This window comes from Emydura macquarii, unplaced genomic scaffold (assembly GCF_026122565.2).
Source record: "Emydura macquarii macquarii isolate MOO-44397 ecotype Brisbane River unplaced genomic scaffold, CSIRO-AGI_Emac_v2 contig_2205, whole genome shotgun sequence".
In the NCBI taxonomy this organism is placed as follows: domain Eukaryota; kingdom Metazoa; phylum Chordata; order Testudines; family Chelidae; genus Emydura; species Emydura macquarii.
The window spans coordinates 38,225,534-38,242,875 of NW_027132342.1; the positions used below are offsets into that span (position 1 = coordinate 38,225,534).

At 40.4% G+C, this 17,342-nt stretch overlaps 1 protein-coding gene across 2 annotated transcripts; it reads left to right on the forward strand.

Annotated features, from left to right (window-relative positions):
• The first annotated feature begins 4,391 nt into the window (after nt 1-4,391).
• On the forward strand, nt 4,392-14,055 carry KRR1 (KRR1 small subunit processome component homolog). Of its 2 annotated transcripts, none has more exons than XM_067559916.1 (10): nt 4,392-4,579; nt 7,903-8,078; nt 8,401-8,535; nt 8,882-9,007; nt 9,102-9,185; nt 10,542-10,598; nt 11,366-11,536; nt 11,700-11,777; nt 11,916-12,009; nt 13,349-14,055. In XM_067559916.1, exons 1-10 carry the CDS (start codon nt 4,507-4,509, stop codon nt 13,489-13,491), a joined length of 1,137 nt encoding a protein of 378 aa, XP_067416017.1. In that variant the 5' UTR covers nt 4,392-4,506; the 3' UTR covers nt 13,492-14,055. The 2 variants fall into 2 exon arrangements, with proteins under 2 accessions (XP_067416017.1, XP_067416018.1); XM_067559917.1 differs by having other exon boundaries at nt 7,906-8,078.
• The last annotated feature ends 3,287 nt before the right edge of the window (nt 14,056-17,342 follow it).

Consider the following 17,342-nt stretch of genomic DNA (forward strand, 5'->3'; position numbering starts at 1 on the left):
TGAATGTACGTACATGTCTTCAAATGTTGGGTCATATGGCAGCCACTACCTTTGTAGTGCAAAATGCACAGCTGCACATAAGGCCACTTCAAATGTGGCTTGCGACAGTTTACAAACCACAAAGACACTCTATATACAAAATGGTATTAATCCCCAAAAACATCAAACAGTCATTAAAATGGTGAACACAGCCCAACAACCTTCTAACAGGAACTCCATTCATAAGTGAAATACCTTCAATCATGATCACAGCAGATGCATCACTAACTGGATGGGGAGTGCACCTACAAAACCATACCACTCAAGGCAAATGGTCATCACAGGAAATGAAATTGCACATAAACCTAATGGAGTTACCAGCTGTCCGCAATGCCCGTATACATTTCCTACCTCTGATAGCAGGAAAACGATAAAGATAATGACAGACAATATCGCCTGTATGTTCTACATAAATCGCCAAGGAGATGCAAGGTTCAGCTCTCTATGCTCAGAGGCAATGAGATTGTGGAATTGGTGCATATCTCATAACGTCCGCATTTCAGCGGCATAACTACCTGGTACCCAAAATACCACTGCAAACAACCTGAGCAGAAAATTCAGCAACAATCACATGTGGGAACTACACAACACAGTTCTAGAAAATATCTTTCATCAACGGGGATACCCCACAATTGATCTGTTTGCAACAATGAAGAACTGCAAATGCCGTTATTTCAGCTCAAGAGCAGGTCTAAGTGCACACTCACTGGGGGACGCAGTCCTCATCAACTGGAACACAGGTCTCCTGTATGCATTCATATCTATCCCCATGATAGCCAAAACCATACACAAAATACGCAGGGACAATGCAAGTGTGATAATGATAGCTCCAGCACGGTTCTGGCAACCATTGTTCGCTTATCTCACACAGATGTCAATCCACGCACCAATCATTCTTCCACTAGTCGACGATCTCCTCTCCCAGGACAATGGAACCATACGCCATCCACACCTGAAGAATTTACATCTCACAGCATGGTTCCTAACTGGTTCCGACAAGCTGAATTACAATGTTCAGAACAAGTAAGGAACGTTTTACTGAACAGTAGAAAACCCGCCACAAGAAAAACTTACCTTCAGACATGTAGATTCTCCTTATGGTGTCAAAGGAAGCAGGTCAACGCACTAACGGCATCAATCCCTACTGTAATAGACTATCTCCTGGAAATAAAAAAATCTGAATTAGCGATTAGCTTAATTAAAGCACACCTAGCAGCTATCACCACCTTCCATGATCTCATTGACGATACCATGATTTTCATGCATCCAATTGTCAAACACTTCATGACCGGTATACAAAATGTGAACCCAGACATACGTCCTCCCATTATACCTTGGGACCTCAATTTGGTCCTCAGGGCAATTATCAAGCCACTATTCGAGCCTTTAGTGACTTGTTCACTACTGCATATGTCCATGAAGGTAGCATTTCTAGTCGCCATCACTTTGGCATGTTCTGTGACTGAACTCTGAGCACTTATGGACCACCCACCGTATACAATATTTCACAAAGATAAGGTGACGCTATGACCTCATCCAAAGTTCCTCCCCAAAGCAACATTGTCATTCCACCTTAACCAAAATATCCATTTACCTACCTTTTATTCGAAACCACACTCCAGTGCACAGACGAGCCATGGTGTTTTAACAAGAAAGTATTAAACCTTTCAGGAAATCTCCTAAGCGCTTCGTATCAATTACAGAACGTTCCAAAGGCAATGCCATATCCACCCAAAGGCTTTCAAATTGGATTTCTGCCTGCATCCACACATGCTACACAGTCAGGAGTGATGCCACCCCAGAGTGTCCGGACTCACTTAACTAGATCAATTGCTACATCCACGGCCCTCTTGCATAACATACCAATTACTGAAATATGCAAAGCAGCGACTTGGGCCTCGGCCCACACTTTCATAAAACATTATGCCATCGACCAAGCATCAAGGCATGATGCAGCTATCAGACTATCAGTCCTCTCCTCCATTTAACCTAACAACTCCGAAGCTCCCTCCTCTAACTGAGGGAACTGCTCGAAATCACCTGGAATGGAACACCCACAGGGACACTACTCGAAGAAGAAGAGGTTACTCACCTTGTGCAGTAACGAAGGTTCTTTGAGATGTGTGTCCCTGTGGGTGCTCCACTACCCATTCTCCTTCCCCTCTACTTAGGAGTCAAACACACAGCTCTACGATAGAGAAGGAACAGAGGGGTCTGCATTGCATGTGCCGAAAAGGGCGCCAACAGCACCGCGAGATGGGGACAGCGCATGTGCGAGCCGGATGGGCACTGCTGACGAAATCTTCAATCGAGGATGCACCAACACCTGGAGTAGAGGCAGGGGGCACATCTCGAAGAACCTTCATTACTGCACAAGGTGAGTAACCTTCTCTTTCATCAGATTTCTGAAGTTTCTTCATAGAAGAGTATCTCCACAATATCTATTAAAATAAAGGTGTCATTCCGACAACACTTCAGACTATAGTGCTCTCTCTTCAGAAAAGATATAGCACAAGCAACAGCTATGCTAGCTTAATCATACTCCCCTGCCAAAGTGCTCCAATCATGATGACTCACTGATTATTTCATTTGGCTGCAATACCTGCATCCTGCAGTGCTGCAGCAGTCAGTCATGCTGTTAGTCAGCAGCAACCCACTTGGTGGCACTGCTATCTTTTTCCATTTGTTTAGCTACACATATACAGGCATCAAACTATGGGACTATATTTATATTAACAATGACAGTATCCTGATGGCAATTTATAACATGTATGTTACTTGTACAGACTAAAATCTAAATCTGAAGACTACATCCTACCCAGTTGTATGCTATTTCAGATGGTTTAGTACAGAATATAGTGCATTGTGTACAGTAAGCATGTTACCAGTATGTGAAATTTAATTAAAACTGTGTCAAAAACTAAGTGGAGTACAAGAATAGTTTAATCACATTTGGCAGTCCACCAGTCCCCACACCTTTCCACTCTTTCAAAGCAAGATTACATGAAGATGTGACTTTTAGTTAATTAACTTGTATAGAGAGAGCTGAATTTTCTTTTAATTTTTTTTATAAAAAATATCTTTACCAAAAAAACCCCAAATTTTTTCAAGAAAAATTTCAATTAGGTTAAAACCCTAAAATCTCTTTGATTTATGTTTCTTTGTTATTTTCCTCCCCTTTCTCTAGAGGTAAAATTTTATCAATTTTTCTCATCAAAATCTCATGTTTAAGTTTCAGGGTAGGTGGAATCATCTTTTTTATTTTAACCACTCTTGTGCTTTTATTTTCATTAGTGATTTGTTTCCATGACTTGTATATTATAGCGTAATAGAGTATTCACAGCGTAAAGGGTATTTACTCCCTGGAACAATAATTATTGCAGGTGTTCATTTGCTTCACTTCTCCTGTGAGGCCTTTAGAGGTTCCTGGAAAAGACAAAGACAAAAGTGGACTTCAATGACTTCAGGACTAATTGCAAAATTGTCTTAAACTCTTTGACTTCATAAGGTTGCCAACCCTCCATGATTGTCTTGGAGTCTCCAGGAATTAAAGATTATGTCATGTGATGAAACCTCCAGGAATCAGTGCAACCAAAACTGGCAACTCTGTGTGGGTTTCTTAATAATTTCTTTTCTCTTACTCACACACTGAGCACAAAAATTTCTCCGCTGAGCAACCTTTCTTCATCATTCCGGGTCCAGGAAAAGAGATACAGATTGTGGTTTCTTTGGAGATGCTTGCGTTTTACAATGTTGGGGATGCAATAAACATCTCACTACCCTGTGAAAACCTGGGGGTGGGGAGAGCATGGCTGAGGCTTATGTCTCTTAGAATCATAGAGGATATGGGTTGGAAGGGACCTCAGGAGGTCATCTAGTCCAACCCTCTGCTCAAAGCAGAACCAATCCCAACCAAATCATCCCAGCCAAGGCTTTGTCAAGCCTCACCTTAAAAACCTCTAAGGAGGGAGAGTTCACCACCTCCCTAGGTAACCCATTGCAGTGCTTCACCCTCCTAGAGAAAAAGTTTTCCTAATATCCAATCTAGACCTCCCCCCCCCTGCAACTTGAGACCATTGCTCCTAGTTCTGCCATCTGCCACCACTGAGAACAGCCTCCTTCTTAGCTAACATGGCTGTACCATGGCAGACCCATGGCTGGGCTGGGGGCGGCCACCACAATGACACAAGCCGGCCCACCCATGTGCATAGACAAGGAGCCAAGTTTGTAGCTGCTCCAAGCCCGCGCAGGGTCCAGCGCAGCGCACCCACGGAGAGGGGCGAAGACTACAAGCCCCAGCATGCAGCGCGAGGGGCCCCTCTGCAGTCAGCGCAGGATCGCGCAGCCGCCACGCTTCTGGGAGGAGGAGGGGCCCGGGCCGGCTGGGCCCCGTGCGGCGCGGCGCGGCGCTGCCGTTCCTGTCGTGTCGTGTCGTGTCGGGTGAGAGGTCAGGGCGGTGAAGGCAACATGGCGGCCCCCGGGAAGGCGAAGCGCGGGCAGGTGGCGCTGGCGGCCGAGAACCGGAGCAAAAAGAAAGCGGGTAAAGGGGCGCGGCGGGAGTGCGGGAGCCGAGCGCGCGCTGGGCGGTTACACGGCTCGGCCTGGGCTCCGCGCGGCGGCCTTTCGAAAAGAGCCCTCCGCGCGCGCCCGTCAGGCGACCCCGCCTTGCTGCCGGGAGCCTGCCGCGTATCTCGGGGGGTTGTGCGCGTGCTCGGGCTCGGCTCTGTGTGCCGGGGAGGCTGTGCGCGTGCTCACCCTCACCCCCGGGTGTGTGTGTGTGTGTGTGTGTGTGTGTGTGTGTGGCGGGGGAGGGGCGGTGCGCGTGCTCACCCTCACTCCCTGGGTGTGTGTGTGTGTGTGTGTGTGTATGGGGGGTGGTGGTGTGCGTGCTCACCCTCACCCCCTGGGGGTGTGTGTGTGTATGGGGGGGGGGGGGGTGCGTGCTCACCCCGTCTGCTGGAGTGAGAATGTGCTCACGCTTACTCCTGTGAAAAGCAGTGCATGTAATTGGGGTGAGCTCTACATGGAGACCTGCAGTACTAACATCCCTCTCACTCCCATGACTCATTGCCAGGATCAACTGTCTGAGCCAGCCCTGCTTCCCCCAGCTCCTGCTCCCCTACCTGCTTGCATTCCCCTCTACCCCCCCGCACCTGGCGCTGCTGGGAAGATACCTGGGAAGTGCAACATGCTCAGCGAAGCTGGGCTGGTTGTGCCCCACTCCTGTGATGCAGGCAAAGATTGAAGGGGGGAGAACAATACCTCCATTTGGGGCAAGTGTGAGCCAGAGTCACAATGGCACTACCCTTCTGTAATCATGTTGGGAACGGGACATAAGAGAATGAGTGTGCACAGTGCTGTACCACTGGTGAGCTGTGGTGATGATACAGGGGTATAAGTGGTCCAGGCTGCGTGACTAGTAAGGATGCTCAGTGTAGGGTGCACTTGGATGGCTTCATGTTTCTGTCTTTCAAAAAGAAATTAAAGAGAATAAAATCAAATGTGCAGCTGAAAACCCTCACTCCAGCTGTTTCTCATGCAGACATCAAGATCACATTTATAGTGATTGAACCTTGTTCAGGGTTAGGCCCAAGAGTGTGTCTCAGACTGTCTAAACTTATGGCACCATGTAGAGTACAGTCACTACATGTGTAGCTACACTGCAGTGAAAGGCTCTGGCAGGAGGGAAGCAGTTTCCCCATTGCCAGAGCCTTTCACTAAGGTGGGCAAAGGCCCTGGCAGCAGTTAGGTATCAGGACACCACACAGAATAGCAGTGTAGACATGGAATGCGCTGCTGGTGCAGGTAGAGAGCCACGTGTGGTATATACCCTGGGAGTTCAGGCATATAGGGCAGTCTACTTGCTGAAGCTGTGCCTCATCATCTACACTGCTACTTATATCCATGCTAGCTGAGCGTGCCATGTCTGTATTCTACATGCCACTGTAAGTGTGGATATACCTTCAGATCATATCTGACACTAATGGTTACACAGAAAGAAAGCAGGATTGGGACATGAGGATTAATGGATCTTCTGTCTTTCAAATACTTCCTTGTTACTTGAAAGCAAATAATACCAGGAATTTCAGACATAACTGGGCCAAGAATAATCCAGTCCCCTGTAAACTGTATGATGGGGGTGAAGGGCTGTCTTTAAACATTTTGCGTTAGTCTGCTTTCTGTTCTCATTTTAAAATACCTTTTTTTCCTCATTTATACCATTTAGTTCCTGCTCCCTGTGGAGTGATGGTGGTCATCTTTTCCAACGATTTGGGAATACAGTTTGTTTTAAAACTCTACACAAAATAAGGGCCTAGTTTTGCAAACTTAGTCATGTACATAATCTTTAGCAATACATTTACTCTTATTGCCATCAAGGATAATAGGTTTGACTGCTAGAGTTCTATTGCACCAGTTTTCCACTTATGAAGAACGTTTGACAATGTTGGTATGAATTATTTTGTAACATTAAAGTGGAGTGCTTGAAAGTAGATTCTCCTTTCCACCTGCCTCTCTAAACCACTCCAGATAATAAAGAAATGTTACGTTACTCATTTGAGTAACACACTAAAATAATTGTATTGTGGCTTCCCACTCCTCGGAGCTCAACTAAACACTAAATAAAAATTATCCCACAAATTGTTAGTCACCGTGTCTTATTTTTTTTGTTTCCTGCACAGAAAAATGTCTGCGTAATGTCATTAAACTTGTCTGCCTGGTAATCATTTGTTTTTATAATAATATCTGTTAAGCAGAACAAATATAATCATCTGTGCAAACAAATGAAACCATTTAAATCTTTTATAATTAATATTTTTATTAGAATTAATCATTTTGGGAATTGGATGGCTCAACTGATTGGTAATAGTATGTGACATTTCTCTGCTCAGGCTCCAATTCAGCAAGCAGCAGCAGCACTTGAAAGCTGTTTGGTTTCTTATAGGAAATGGATTATTAGGCTCAGTCCATTTCCTAAAGAGCAGGTGTCTAGGTCAATAGAATCACTATCAGGGTTGATTAGTGCCTATGTCAGCCTCCCTGCTGAGACTACCAGAGATTGAAGTCTCATATCCATGGGTCTGCATTTCCACTGACCTTCCTTATCTGCTCCTTGGATAAATAAAGGAATTTAAGGTCTGCCTTTCAATATTGTTGAACACTTACAGCTACTCTTGATTTCAGTGGGAGTTGTGGATACTCAGCTCTCCTCTAAAATCAGACCCCAATGTTAAGGACTGTTAATCGAGCACCATGGTTTTCAACCTTTCCTGACTACTGTACCCCTTTCAGGAGTCTGATTTGTGGGTTACACCTCACTTTAAAACTACTAGCTTACAAAATTAATCATAAAAATACAAATGTGTCACAGCACACTTACTGAAAAATTGCTTATTTTCTCATTTTTACCATATAATTATAAAATAAATTGATTGAAATATAAATATTGTACTTACATTTCAGTGTAATACTTTTCATTTATGAGCCTTGTCTGAAGCCAGAGCTGCAGGTGGCAGGGCTGAAGTTCAAGTGGCTGAAGCATGTAACTTAGCTTTGCGGGGCCCCCAGTGACATGGAGCCCCCCGGCCAGTTGTCCTGCTTACCACCCCCTAAAGCTGGCCCTGCACTTGCAATCCCACTAAACCTGTCCCTCAACCACCCCTGAGGGTTAAAACCCCAAAGTTGAGAAACACTGTTCTAGATGAGTTGAATACCCCCTGGAAGACCGCTGTGTACCCTTGGGGTTATGCGTATCCCTGGTTGAGAACCACTGATCTAGCACCTTTTGCAATCATTACATGAAAAAAAAAATTAGTGGTTGGAGGGAAAAGCACTCTAATGCAAGTAAATTTTTATTTGTAACAGTAGATGAATCTGAACTTCTCACTGTCCCTGATGGATGGAAAGAACCAGCCTTTAAAAGAGAAGATAATCCTAGAGGGCTCCTGGAGGAAAGCAGCTTTGCAACTCTGTTTCCGAAATACAGAGAAGCTTACTTGAAAGAGTGTTGGCCATTGGTGCAGAAAGCCTTGAATGAGCATGTATGAATAATTCCTAGATATACATTAAGTAAACTTATACCATTTCAAAGACTTATTACACATAATGTTAATTATTTAAAGCAAAATCATGCAAGAAAATGCACTATTTTCACAATATTTTATGTATATATTTCTTAATATGCTAACTCATTATATTTTAAGAATTTAGAATGGAATCCTGCAGTCTGATTTTAATTTACTAAGCTAGAAGTCAGTTTAGAAATCAAATCTGCATACAGCATAAAAATGGCAATGTTTTATTCTGATGATTGACTATTGATGTAATTGACCATTATTTTTAATATCTTTATAAATATTGCAGCATGTGACCACAATGTTGGACTTAATTGAAGGGAGCATGACTGTCACCACAACTAAGAAGACTTTTGATCCATATGTGATCATCAGGGCAAGAGATTTAATAAAGCTTTTAGCAAGAAGTGTTCCATTTGAACAGGTTTGTAACAAAAGCCAGTAATTTATATCAACTATTCATTAGGTCAATTTTAATATTACATTTATCTATATTAAATTATGGACTTTTATATTCCTATTTTTAAAAAAGTTTTGATTTTCAAGTAAAGTCAGTTGAGGAGAATAGAATATAATTTTCAAAAGAAAAAATACATCTGGGAATACTGAAGCTGTACTTAAAGTGACAGACTGTTGTTTTGTTGACTTTCATTTAGTAATAAATGATGAGTTTGTGCTCTGATTAATTTTATCACAGTGATGTAGTTCTGATTGCCTGTATGTTTGCCCATCACTTTTATTTCTAACATATCTTTGATTTTCCTTTCTAGGCAATACGCATCCTTCAGGATGACACTGCATGTGATATCATTAAAATAGGGTCTTTAGTGAGAAACAGAGAGAGATTTATAAAAAGAAGACAAAGACTCATTGGACCAAAAGGATCCACTCTGAAGGTACATCTTACAAGTGTAATAATCAAAATTTTAACTGTATGAAGTTGTTCATCTAAGCAACAGTTTATACTTTTTATTCCCTTTTTTTGTATAGGCTCTGGAACTGTTAACAAACTGTTATATCATGGTTCAAGGGAACACTGTTTCAGCTCTGGGACCTTTTAATGGGCTAAAAGAGGTAAGAGAGAGAACGCACTAGCTTTTTTTAATAGACCACTGCCCCAACTGTATCCCTCCCCACAAACAACACTTAGCTACTTCCCAGACAACTTCCTATCCCAAAAACCTCAACATTCTTCTTCACTCATCCACCCACCATCCTTCCTACCCTATTACTCACCCACCTTCCATGTGCTATCCCTGCCATTGCTTGGGGCATGATGTGTTTAACCTTAAGATGAAGTTGTTAGCTACATTCAAATTATTTGCTGGCATGCAAATTTACTCATTGAATAATTTACATGAATGTCACACATGGACATGCACAAAACTTGTCAATTATGACCCCTCTTTCTTTCAGTGGTCTAATTGCAGGTAAGGTAAGTGGGTCGCTCTACATCATAGACAGTAGGGACAGAAACAGTGCAGAAATACAGGAGTTATGTGAGGACGCAGATATTGCTAAGATGTTTGTTTATCAAGCTGAGCAATATTGTCTCGTTTCCTTGTACTCCCCATCTGCCTGCATCCATCTGTTTTCTTGTATTTAAATTGTAATCTCCATGGGGCCATCCTTTGTGCTTTGTTTGTACAGCACCTAGCATATTGGTTTTCAGACTGGAGTACCCGTACCCCTAGGGGTACGCAGGCTCTCTGGGTACGCGAGAAAAATCCTGTAATGTCGAACCATGCATTTTATTTAGTAAGACTTGGCAATCTAAACATAGGTATATTATAACCTTATCTCAGATGGGGTAATCAGTAGACTATGTTATTTGGAAAGGGGTATGTAGCCTAAAAAGGTTGAAAACCATTGACATAGCTCAGTGAGGTCTTGGTCCATGACTGGGGCTGCTGGGTGCTACAGTAATATAATAATAATAATAATAAAAATATAAAGGTATCTGAGTAACTATTTTTCAGCATCAATGAAATTGGTTTCACATTCAGATGGACTGTTATTTTGAGTTGCAAACTCTGCAGGAGAATGTTAAAAGCAGTTGTTTTCACGGGAATTATAACACAATTCCATGGAAACCTTTCTATTGGTTGTGGGTATCGTTTTTCAAAATCAAAATTTGGGGGTAAATTTGACTTCACTGTGTCTTTTTAAATTGATGATATAACACTTGAAAAAGATAACATTAATTTAAAAATCATATTTCTATCTGAAACTTTTACTTTTTTTTACAGGAAATGAATCAGTAGTTAGTTTTAAGATAATTAATTAAAAAAGGTTGAGAGAAAAAATCTCTCTAAAGGTCCTTTTGTGCAAAGGAGTTTGAAGAAATCATTGTGTATTTAGGACTTTCATTTATAATAACTCAGAATGTTGATCGCGTTTTCCTTTCCCTTTGCTTTCTTTTAAAACTAGGTTAGAAAAGTGGTCCTGGACACTATGAAGAATATTCATCCCATATATAACATTAAGGTGGGTGTGGTCTGGTGTATTATATTAAGGCTAGTACATTACAGTTCACTGAGTAAGGAGTTGCATCTTGCCAATCTTTCTGTGTTAAAGTATGTTCTTTGAAACATGGCATCTTAATTTATGAAAAGCAGTATCAAATATTTCTGTGATACTTTATTTTGAGGATTTCTCTAATACAATTTTTTAAAGAAACTTTTACAGTATATTGCTTTGAATATACTTCTGTGTATTAGAGTACACAATCAGTAGAATCATAACAGTATCTGACAAAGCACCAATGGAAAAGTGCATGTTAATCTGTCTCCATAATTAGCATCTTGATACTTATTAATACAATATCAAGGCAAAAACGAGAGTCCTGTAGCACTTTAAAGGTTAACAAATTTAATTTCTGCAGGCATAAGCTTTCGTGGGCTGCAATTGCAGCCCACAAAAGCTTGCAGCCCACAAAAGCTTATGCCTGCAGAAATTAAATTTGTTAGTCTTTAAAGTGCTACAGGACGCTCGTTTTTGCTGTATACAGACTAACACGGCTATCCATCTGAAAATATCAAGGCAGCTTCCCTAGTACCACTAATGTCTCTGAATCCCTGTAGAAAGAACTCCTTGAGGCATAATTATCTCATCTGTTTGACTGCTCCTGCTTAAACCACTCCAATTTCCCTGTGAGCGTAGGTGATTCACTATACATTTAAATAACTGGGCTTAAATGTGTTAATTATACGTCTTAAATAATATTTCTTTTTAATATTTTGAAATAATTGAAGACTCTCATGATTAAAAGAGAGCTGTCAAAGGACGCTGAACTAAGAACGCAAAGTTGGGAACGATTTTTGCCTCAGTTCAAACACAAGAACTTGAACAAACGCAAGGAGCCAAGGAAGAAAAATATGAAGAAGGAGTACACACCTTTCCCACCTCCACAACCAGAAAGCCAGGTCAGTCCAAGTCTTGAATAATTCCACAGGAAAGATAAAAGGGCCTGAAATTTTGCTGCTAAGTAATTGATAGTTGGAAGCATTAGTCAGTTGATGCTGGATGCATTCCTCGGTATCAATCTAATACATAGCTAAAGTCTCTCAGTAAATGTGTTTTTTACAGGTTGATAAAGAATTGGCAAGTGGTGAATACTTCTTGAAAGAAAGCCAGAAGAAACGAAAGAGAGTGGAAGAGATAAAGGTAAGGCTGTTTTAATTTGTTTCAGCCTTCAGCAAAAAAAGAAAATGGGTCTGTTCATATTTTTGGTCAGTCAGATTCTCATTGTATCTGATGTGCTTGGCAAGGCAAGTGTTTGACCTTTTTTGTTTGTAATTTTAGGCGAAACAAGCAGAGGCAATTAGCAGGAGACAAGAGGAAAGAAACAAAGCTTTTATCCCTCCCAAGGAAAAGCAAGTTGTAAAACTGAAGAAAGGTAGTGTTGGTTTTCTGTCTTTAGAATCCTTTCTACTGTTTTTTTTTTTTTTTTTTTTTTTATTAGCTGCTGTTCCTTTGGTAGGTGGCTATATGCCAACCAAGGTATATGAAGCATGAAATTCACTTTTGAGTAAGGTGCAAGGCCACCTCACCACTTACGCTCATCAGTGGAACTGCATGAGGCAACAGAATAGATGAAGCAGCCAATGGCAGTGCTAAGGAATTTTTAGCCTAACAGTGTTGACTGTAGACAGTGACATTGGGGCAAGACAAAGAGCGACTACTGGATCATCAGGTATGTAGGAGGTGTGTTTGCTATTTCAGTCTGTGGGCTGGAATAGGAGCTATTCTGCTGATTCTAGTCTGTTGATTTTTGCACTTTAGCAATTTCTTTAAATTAAAAGAAAAGATGAACTTGCTGATCGTACTTCGTTGATGTTTGAAACATAAAGACAGTATTTAAAGGGGGAAAAAATTGACATTCTGAAAAAGTGTCCCATCATGAATTGGAACAAAAGGTCACACTAAAATTTTTGTGAATCGACAAGCTGGGGAAAAAAACATTGGTTGAAATCACTTGACATGTTTGTTTCAATATCTTTGAAACTTTTACATTTTATTTTTTTTTAATTTTAATATTTTGCTCTGATTTAAATTGCTAAACAAGAAGTTGATTTGACTGAAAAACAGAATTTTTCACTTACAAAATGTTGAAATGAGTTACTGGCTACTTTGAAACTATTTTCCCCAAAAATGTAGAAACAAGAAATTCATCAAAATTTACCCTTTTGCACAAACAGTTTGGTTTTGACAAATGGGCATTTTCTGATGAAAAATGATTTTTGTCAAAAAAAGTTCTCGACCAGCTGTACTTTTACTTACTGTGTATGCTGAACGTAAATTTCTCAGCCTTCTAAAATGAATTACAAAAATATTTTTGATGTTAAAGAGAAGAACTCGGAGATCTAAAAATGTCAGTTCAAATAGGAAATGGCTTATATGAGATAAACACACTTGATTCTATCTTATGATTCCTCCCCAAGAGGAAGGTGGGGTCAGGAAATCCTGTTTTTGGGTTTTTTTTTTTTGTTTTTTTGTGGTATTAAAACTCTTTTACTAAAATCACTGCTCGCAAAGGCCACTGGCTAGGTAAGAAGAAAATAACATTCACATGCCAGACCGCCTCATCCCCAATCTCTTTCTTTCTATGTTCACTATTAAACACAACTCACTGTGTATAAATATGGAATCATTTTGTAGACTATTTCCAATAGGTACTGGAAAAAAAGGAAGAGAGATGTTTCTCATATTTGTGTGTTGTTTTTTTAATTGTGTAGCTTCTACAGAAACAAAAATTGATATTGAAGCCATCAAGGAAAAGGTGAAGAAAGCAAAGAAGAAAAAGCTGGGAGCACTTCCAGTTGAAGAAGTTAAATTAAAAATTGCAGCAGATGAAAAGAAAAAGAAGAAAAAGAAATGATTTGTGAGCTGGAATACTTACATTTCTTTTACACTTGCAAAGGACTGTTTTTGTACTTTTAAGATTTAAGACTTGGGGTTTTGAGCATTGCCATACTGCCAGTGAACACTGATGAAAAGATTAAAGAACATATTAATGACAAAGAGAATATGTTGGAGATTTATAGATCTAAATAAGCCATGTAATAATCTTTGTAGTCTGAGAAGAAAATAATTTGGTATCTGCTATATCACATCTTAAACAGTTGTGAGAAGGTACAGTAGTATCTTTTCTCCATTCATGTTACACGTCTCAGAGTGATTAGGAGTTTTAAACCCCACGTGAAGGTTTTCAGTATTGCATAATACAAAAAGCAAGTTTGGGGGGGATTGGTACAGAATGCTAGCCATCAGGCCATAAGACTTTGACAGGAATATGGTGTGGGGTTTTTTGTTTTTTGTGGAAATGTTTCTCTAACAGACTGGCACTGTATAACAAGCTTCAGATATTGAAATGTTAAATGTGATAACTTTTGTAAAAGCAGCCAGTTGTATTTTTATATATTATATGTCTTTGTTTATCAGAGTAATATTTATTTTTTCATCTGTGTGGTGTGTATTTCTTAACTATTTATCTTCTCCACATTATAATGTGACTGCACCACGTGGCATTGTTTCCATGTAGACTACCCAGGGTACCTATCTTAAGACACTTGTTTAATTTCCTTAGTTTATGGAAGCAGATTTGAAACAAACTAAGCATGAAAGAATGCAAAGTTCAATGTGTGTTGCTGACATTTCATGCGCTAATTGGCCCAAAAGAATAAAATATTGAAGAGAAGTAACTGCTTAGGAAACCTATATATAAAAATTGGTGGTCTGCATGATAGTCTGTCACCCAGTGTTTGCCATAGATTACTATTTATTTATTAATGTATAAAATGGCATTAGAAAACAAAGTAAGTCAGAAAAGAAGTGGTGATGTGATTGTCCTTCATGTGGGTACAAATGATATAGCTAGATTCTCACTGGAATGTATTGAAGGAGACTATGCCAGGCTGGGGAAGACTCTTAAGGAAATGGATGCTCAGGTGATTTTTAGTGGGATTCTGCCTGTCCCTAGAGGAGGACAACAAAGGTTTGACAAGTTTCTGATGATCAATAGATGGCTCCGGCAGTGATGCTATAAGGAGGGCTTTGGAATGTATGGTCACTGGGAGGCATTCATGGACAGAGGACTGTTCTCTTGGGATGGACTTCACCTGAGAAGGGAGGGAAATGCACTTCTAAGATGGAGGCTGGCACAACTGATTGAGACCTTTAAACTAGGGAGTTGGGGAAGATGGTTGGGAAATGCCTAAGTAATCTCCATGCCTGATTTTAGAATTGAAAGGGAGGAAAATGAAGTAAGAAAGGACACAGCAGTAGGGAGCAGAATGGATATTAGGAGGAAGTGTAGTGTAGATACCAGTCTAATAGGCGATATTGGCAGTAGAATGACTGTGCCAAATCAGGTAAAGAAAGTGAGCGAAGCCAAACAGCAAAAATTAAGGTGTTTGTATACCAATGCAAGGAACCTGGGTAACAAAATGGAGGAACTAGACTACTGGTAGAGGAAGTGAAACCAGATATTATAGGAATAACAGAAACGTAGAATAGTAGTCATGACTGGTATACTGGTATTGAAGGGTATGTGCTGTTTAGGAAAGACAGATATAAAGGCAAAGGTGGTGGAGTAGTATTATATATCAGTGATGAGGCAGACTGTAAAGAAATTAGAAGTGATGGAATTGATAAGAGTCTATCTGGGTAAAAATCACATTGGGGAAGAAAACTATTAGACTTTCCCCTGGGATAGTGTTTAGGGTGTGATACAGACCACCAGGATCTGATTTGGACATGGATAAGGACCTCTTTAAGGCTTTTAATGAAGTAAATACTTCCGGGAACTGTGTGATTATGGGAGACTTTATCTTCCCAGATATAGACTGGAGGACAAGTGCTAGTAGTAATAATAGGGCCCAGATTTTCATGGATGTGATAGCTGATGGATTCCTTCATCAAATAGTTACTGAACCAACAAGAGGAGATGCCATTTTAGATTTGGTATTGGTGAGTAGTGAGGACGTCATAGAACTGGTTGTAGGGACAACCTTGGTCTGAGCAACCATGAGTTAATTCAGTTCAAACTAAATGGAAGGATAAACAAAAATAGATCTGTGACTAGGGTCTTTAACTTCAAAAGGGCTACTTACAAAAATTAAGGGAATGAATTGGGGAAGTGAACTGGACTGAAGAACTCGTGGATCTAAAGGTGGAGGAGGCTTGGAATTACTTCGAATCAGAGTTGCAAGAACTATCTGAAACCTGCATCCCAAGGAAGAGGGAAAAATTCATAGGCAAGAATTGTAGATGAAGCTGGATGAGTAAGCATTTCAGACAGGTGATTAAGGGAAAGCAGAAAGCCCACAAGGAGTGGAAGATGGCAGGAATCAGCAAGGAAAGCTACCTCTTGAAGATCAGAACATGTAGAGATAAAGTGAGAAAGGCTAAAAGCCAGCTAAAGTTGGATCTTGCAAAGAGAATTAAAACCAATAGTAAAAGGTTCTATAGCCATATAAATAGGAAGAAAACCAAGAAAGAAGTGGGATCACTAAGCATTGAGGATGGGGTGAAGGTTAAGGATAATCTAGGCATGGCCCAATATCTAAACAAATACTTTGCCTCCGTTTTTAATGAGGCTAGTGATGATCTTGGGGATAGTGGCAGGCTGGCTAATGGGAATGAGGATATGGAGGTAGAAATTACCACATCTGAGGTAGAAGCCAACTCAAACAGCTTAATGGCACTAAATCAGGGGGTCCGGATAATCTTCATCCAAGAATATTAAAGGAACTAGCACATGAAATTGCAAGCCCATTAGCAAGGATTTTTAATGAATCTGTAAACTCAGGGACTGTACCATATGACTAGAAAGGGAAAAACAGTGATCCGGGTAACTACAGGCCTGCTAGTTTGACCTCAGTAGTATGCAAGGTCTTGGGAAAAATTTTGAAAGAGAAAGTAGTTAAGAATATCGAGATTAACGGTAATTGGGATAAAATACAATATGGCTTTACAAAAGGTAGATTGTGCCAGACCAACCTGATCTCCTTTTTTGAGAAGATAACAGATTTTATAGACAAAGGGAATGCAAATGGATCTAATGTACCTAGATTTCAGTAAGGCATTAGATTTGGTTCCACATGAGGAATTATTATTTAAATCGGAAAATATGGGGATTAATATGAAAATTGAAAGGTGAATAAAGAACTGTTTAAAGGGGAGACTACAACAGGTCATACTGAAAGGTGAACTGTCGGCTGAAGAGAAGTTACTAGTGGAGTTCCTCAGGGATTTGTCTTGGGACCAATCTTATTTAACCTTTACCTTGGCACAAAAAGTGGGAATATGCTAATGAAGTTTGCAGATGACACAAAGTTGGGAGGTATTGCCAAAACAGAGGAGGATTGGGATATCATACAGGAAGATCTGGTTGACCTTGTAAACTGGAGTAATAGAAATAGGATGAAATTTAATAGTGGAAAGTGCATTTCGGGACTAACAACAAGAATTTCTGCTATAAACTGGGGACGCATCAGTTGGAAGTCACAAAGGAGCAGAAGGATCTGGGTGTATTGGTTGATCAGAGGATGACTATGAGCCGCCAATGTGATATGGCCATGAAAAAAGCTAATGCGGTCCTTGGATGTATCAGATGAGGTATTTCCAGTAGAGAAAGGCAGGTGTTAGTACCATTATATAAGGCGCTGGTGAGACCTCATCTGAAATACTGTGTGCAGTTCTGGTCTCCCATGTTTAAGAAAGATGAAT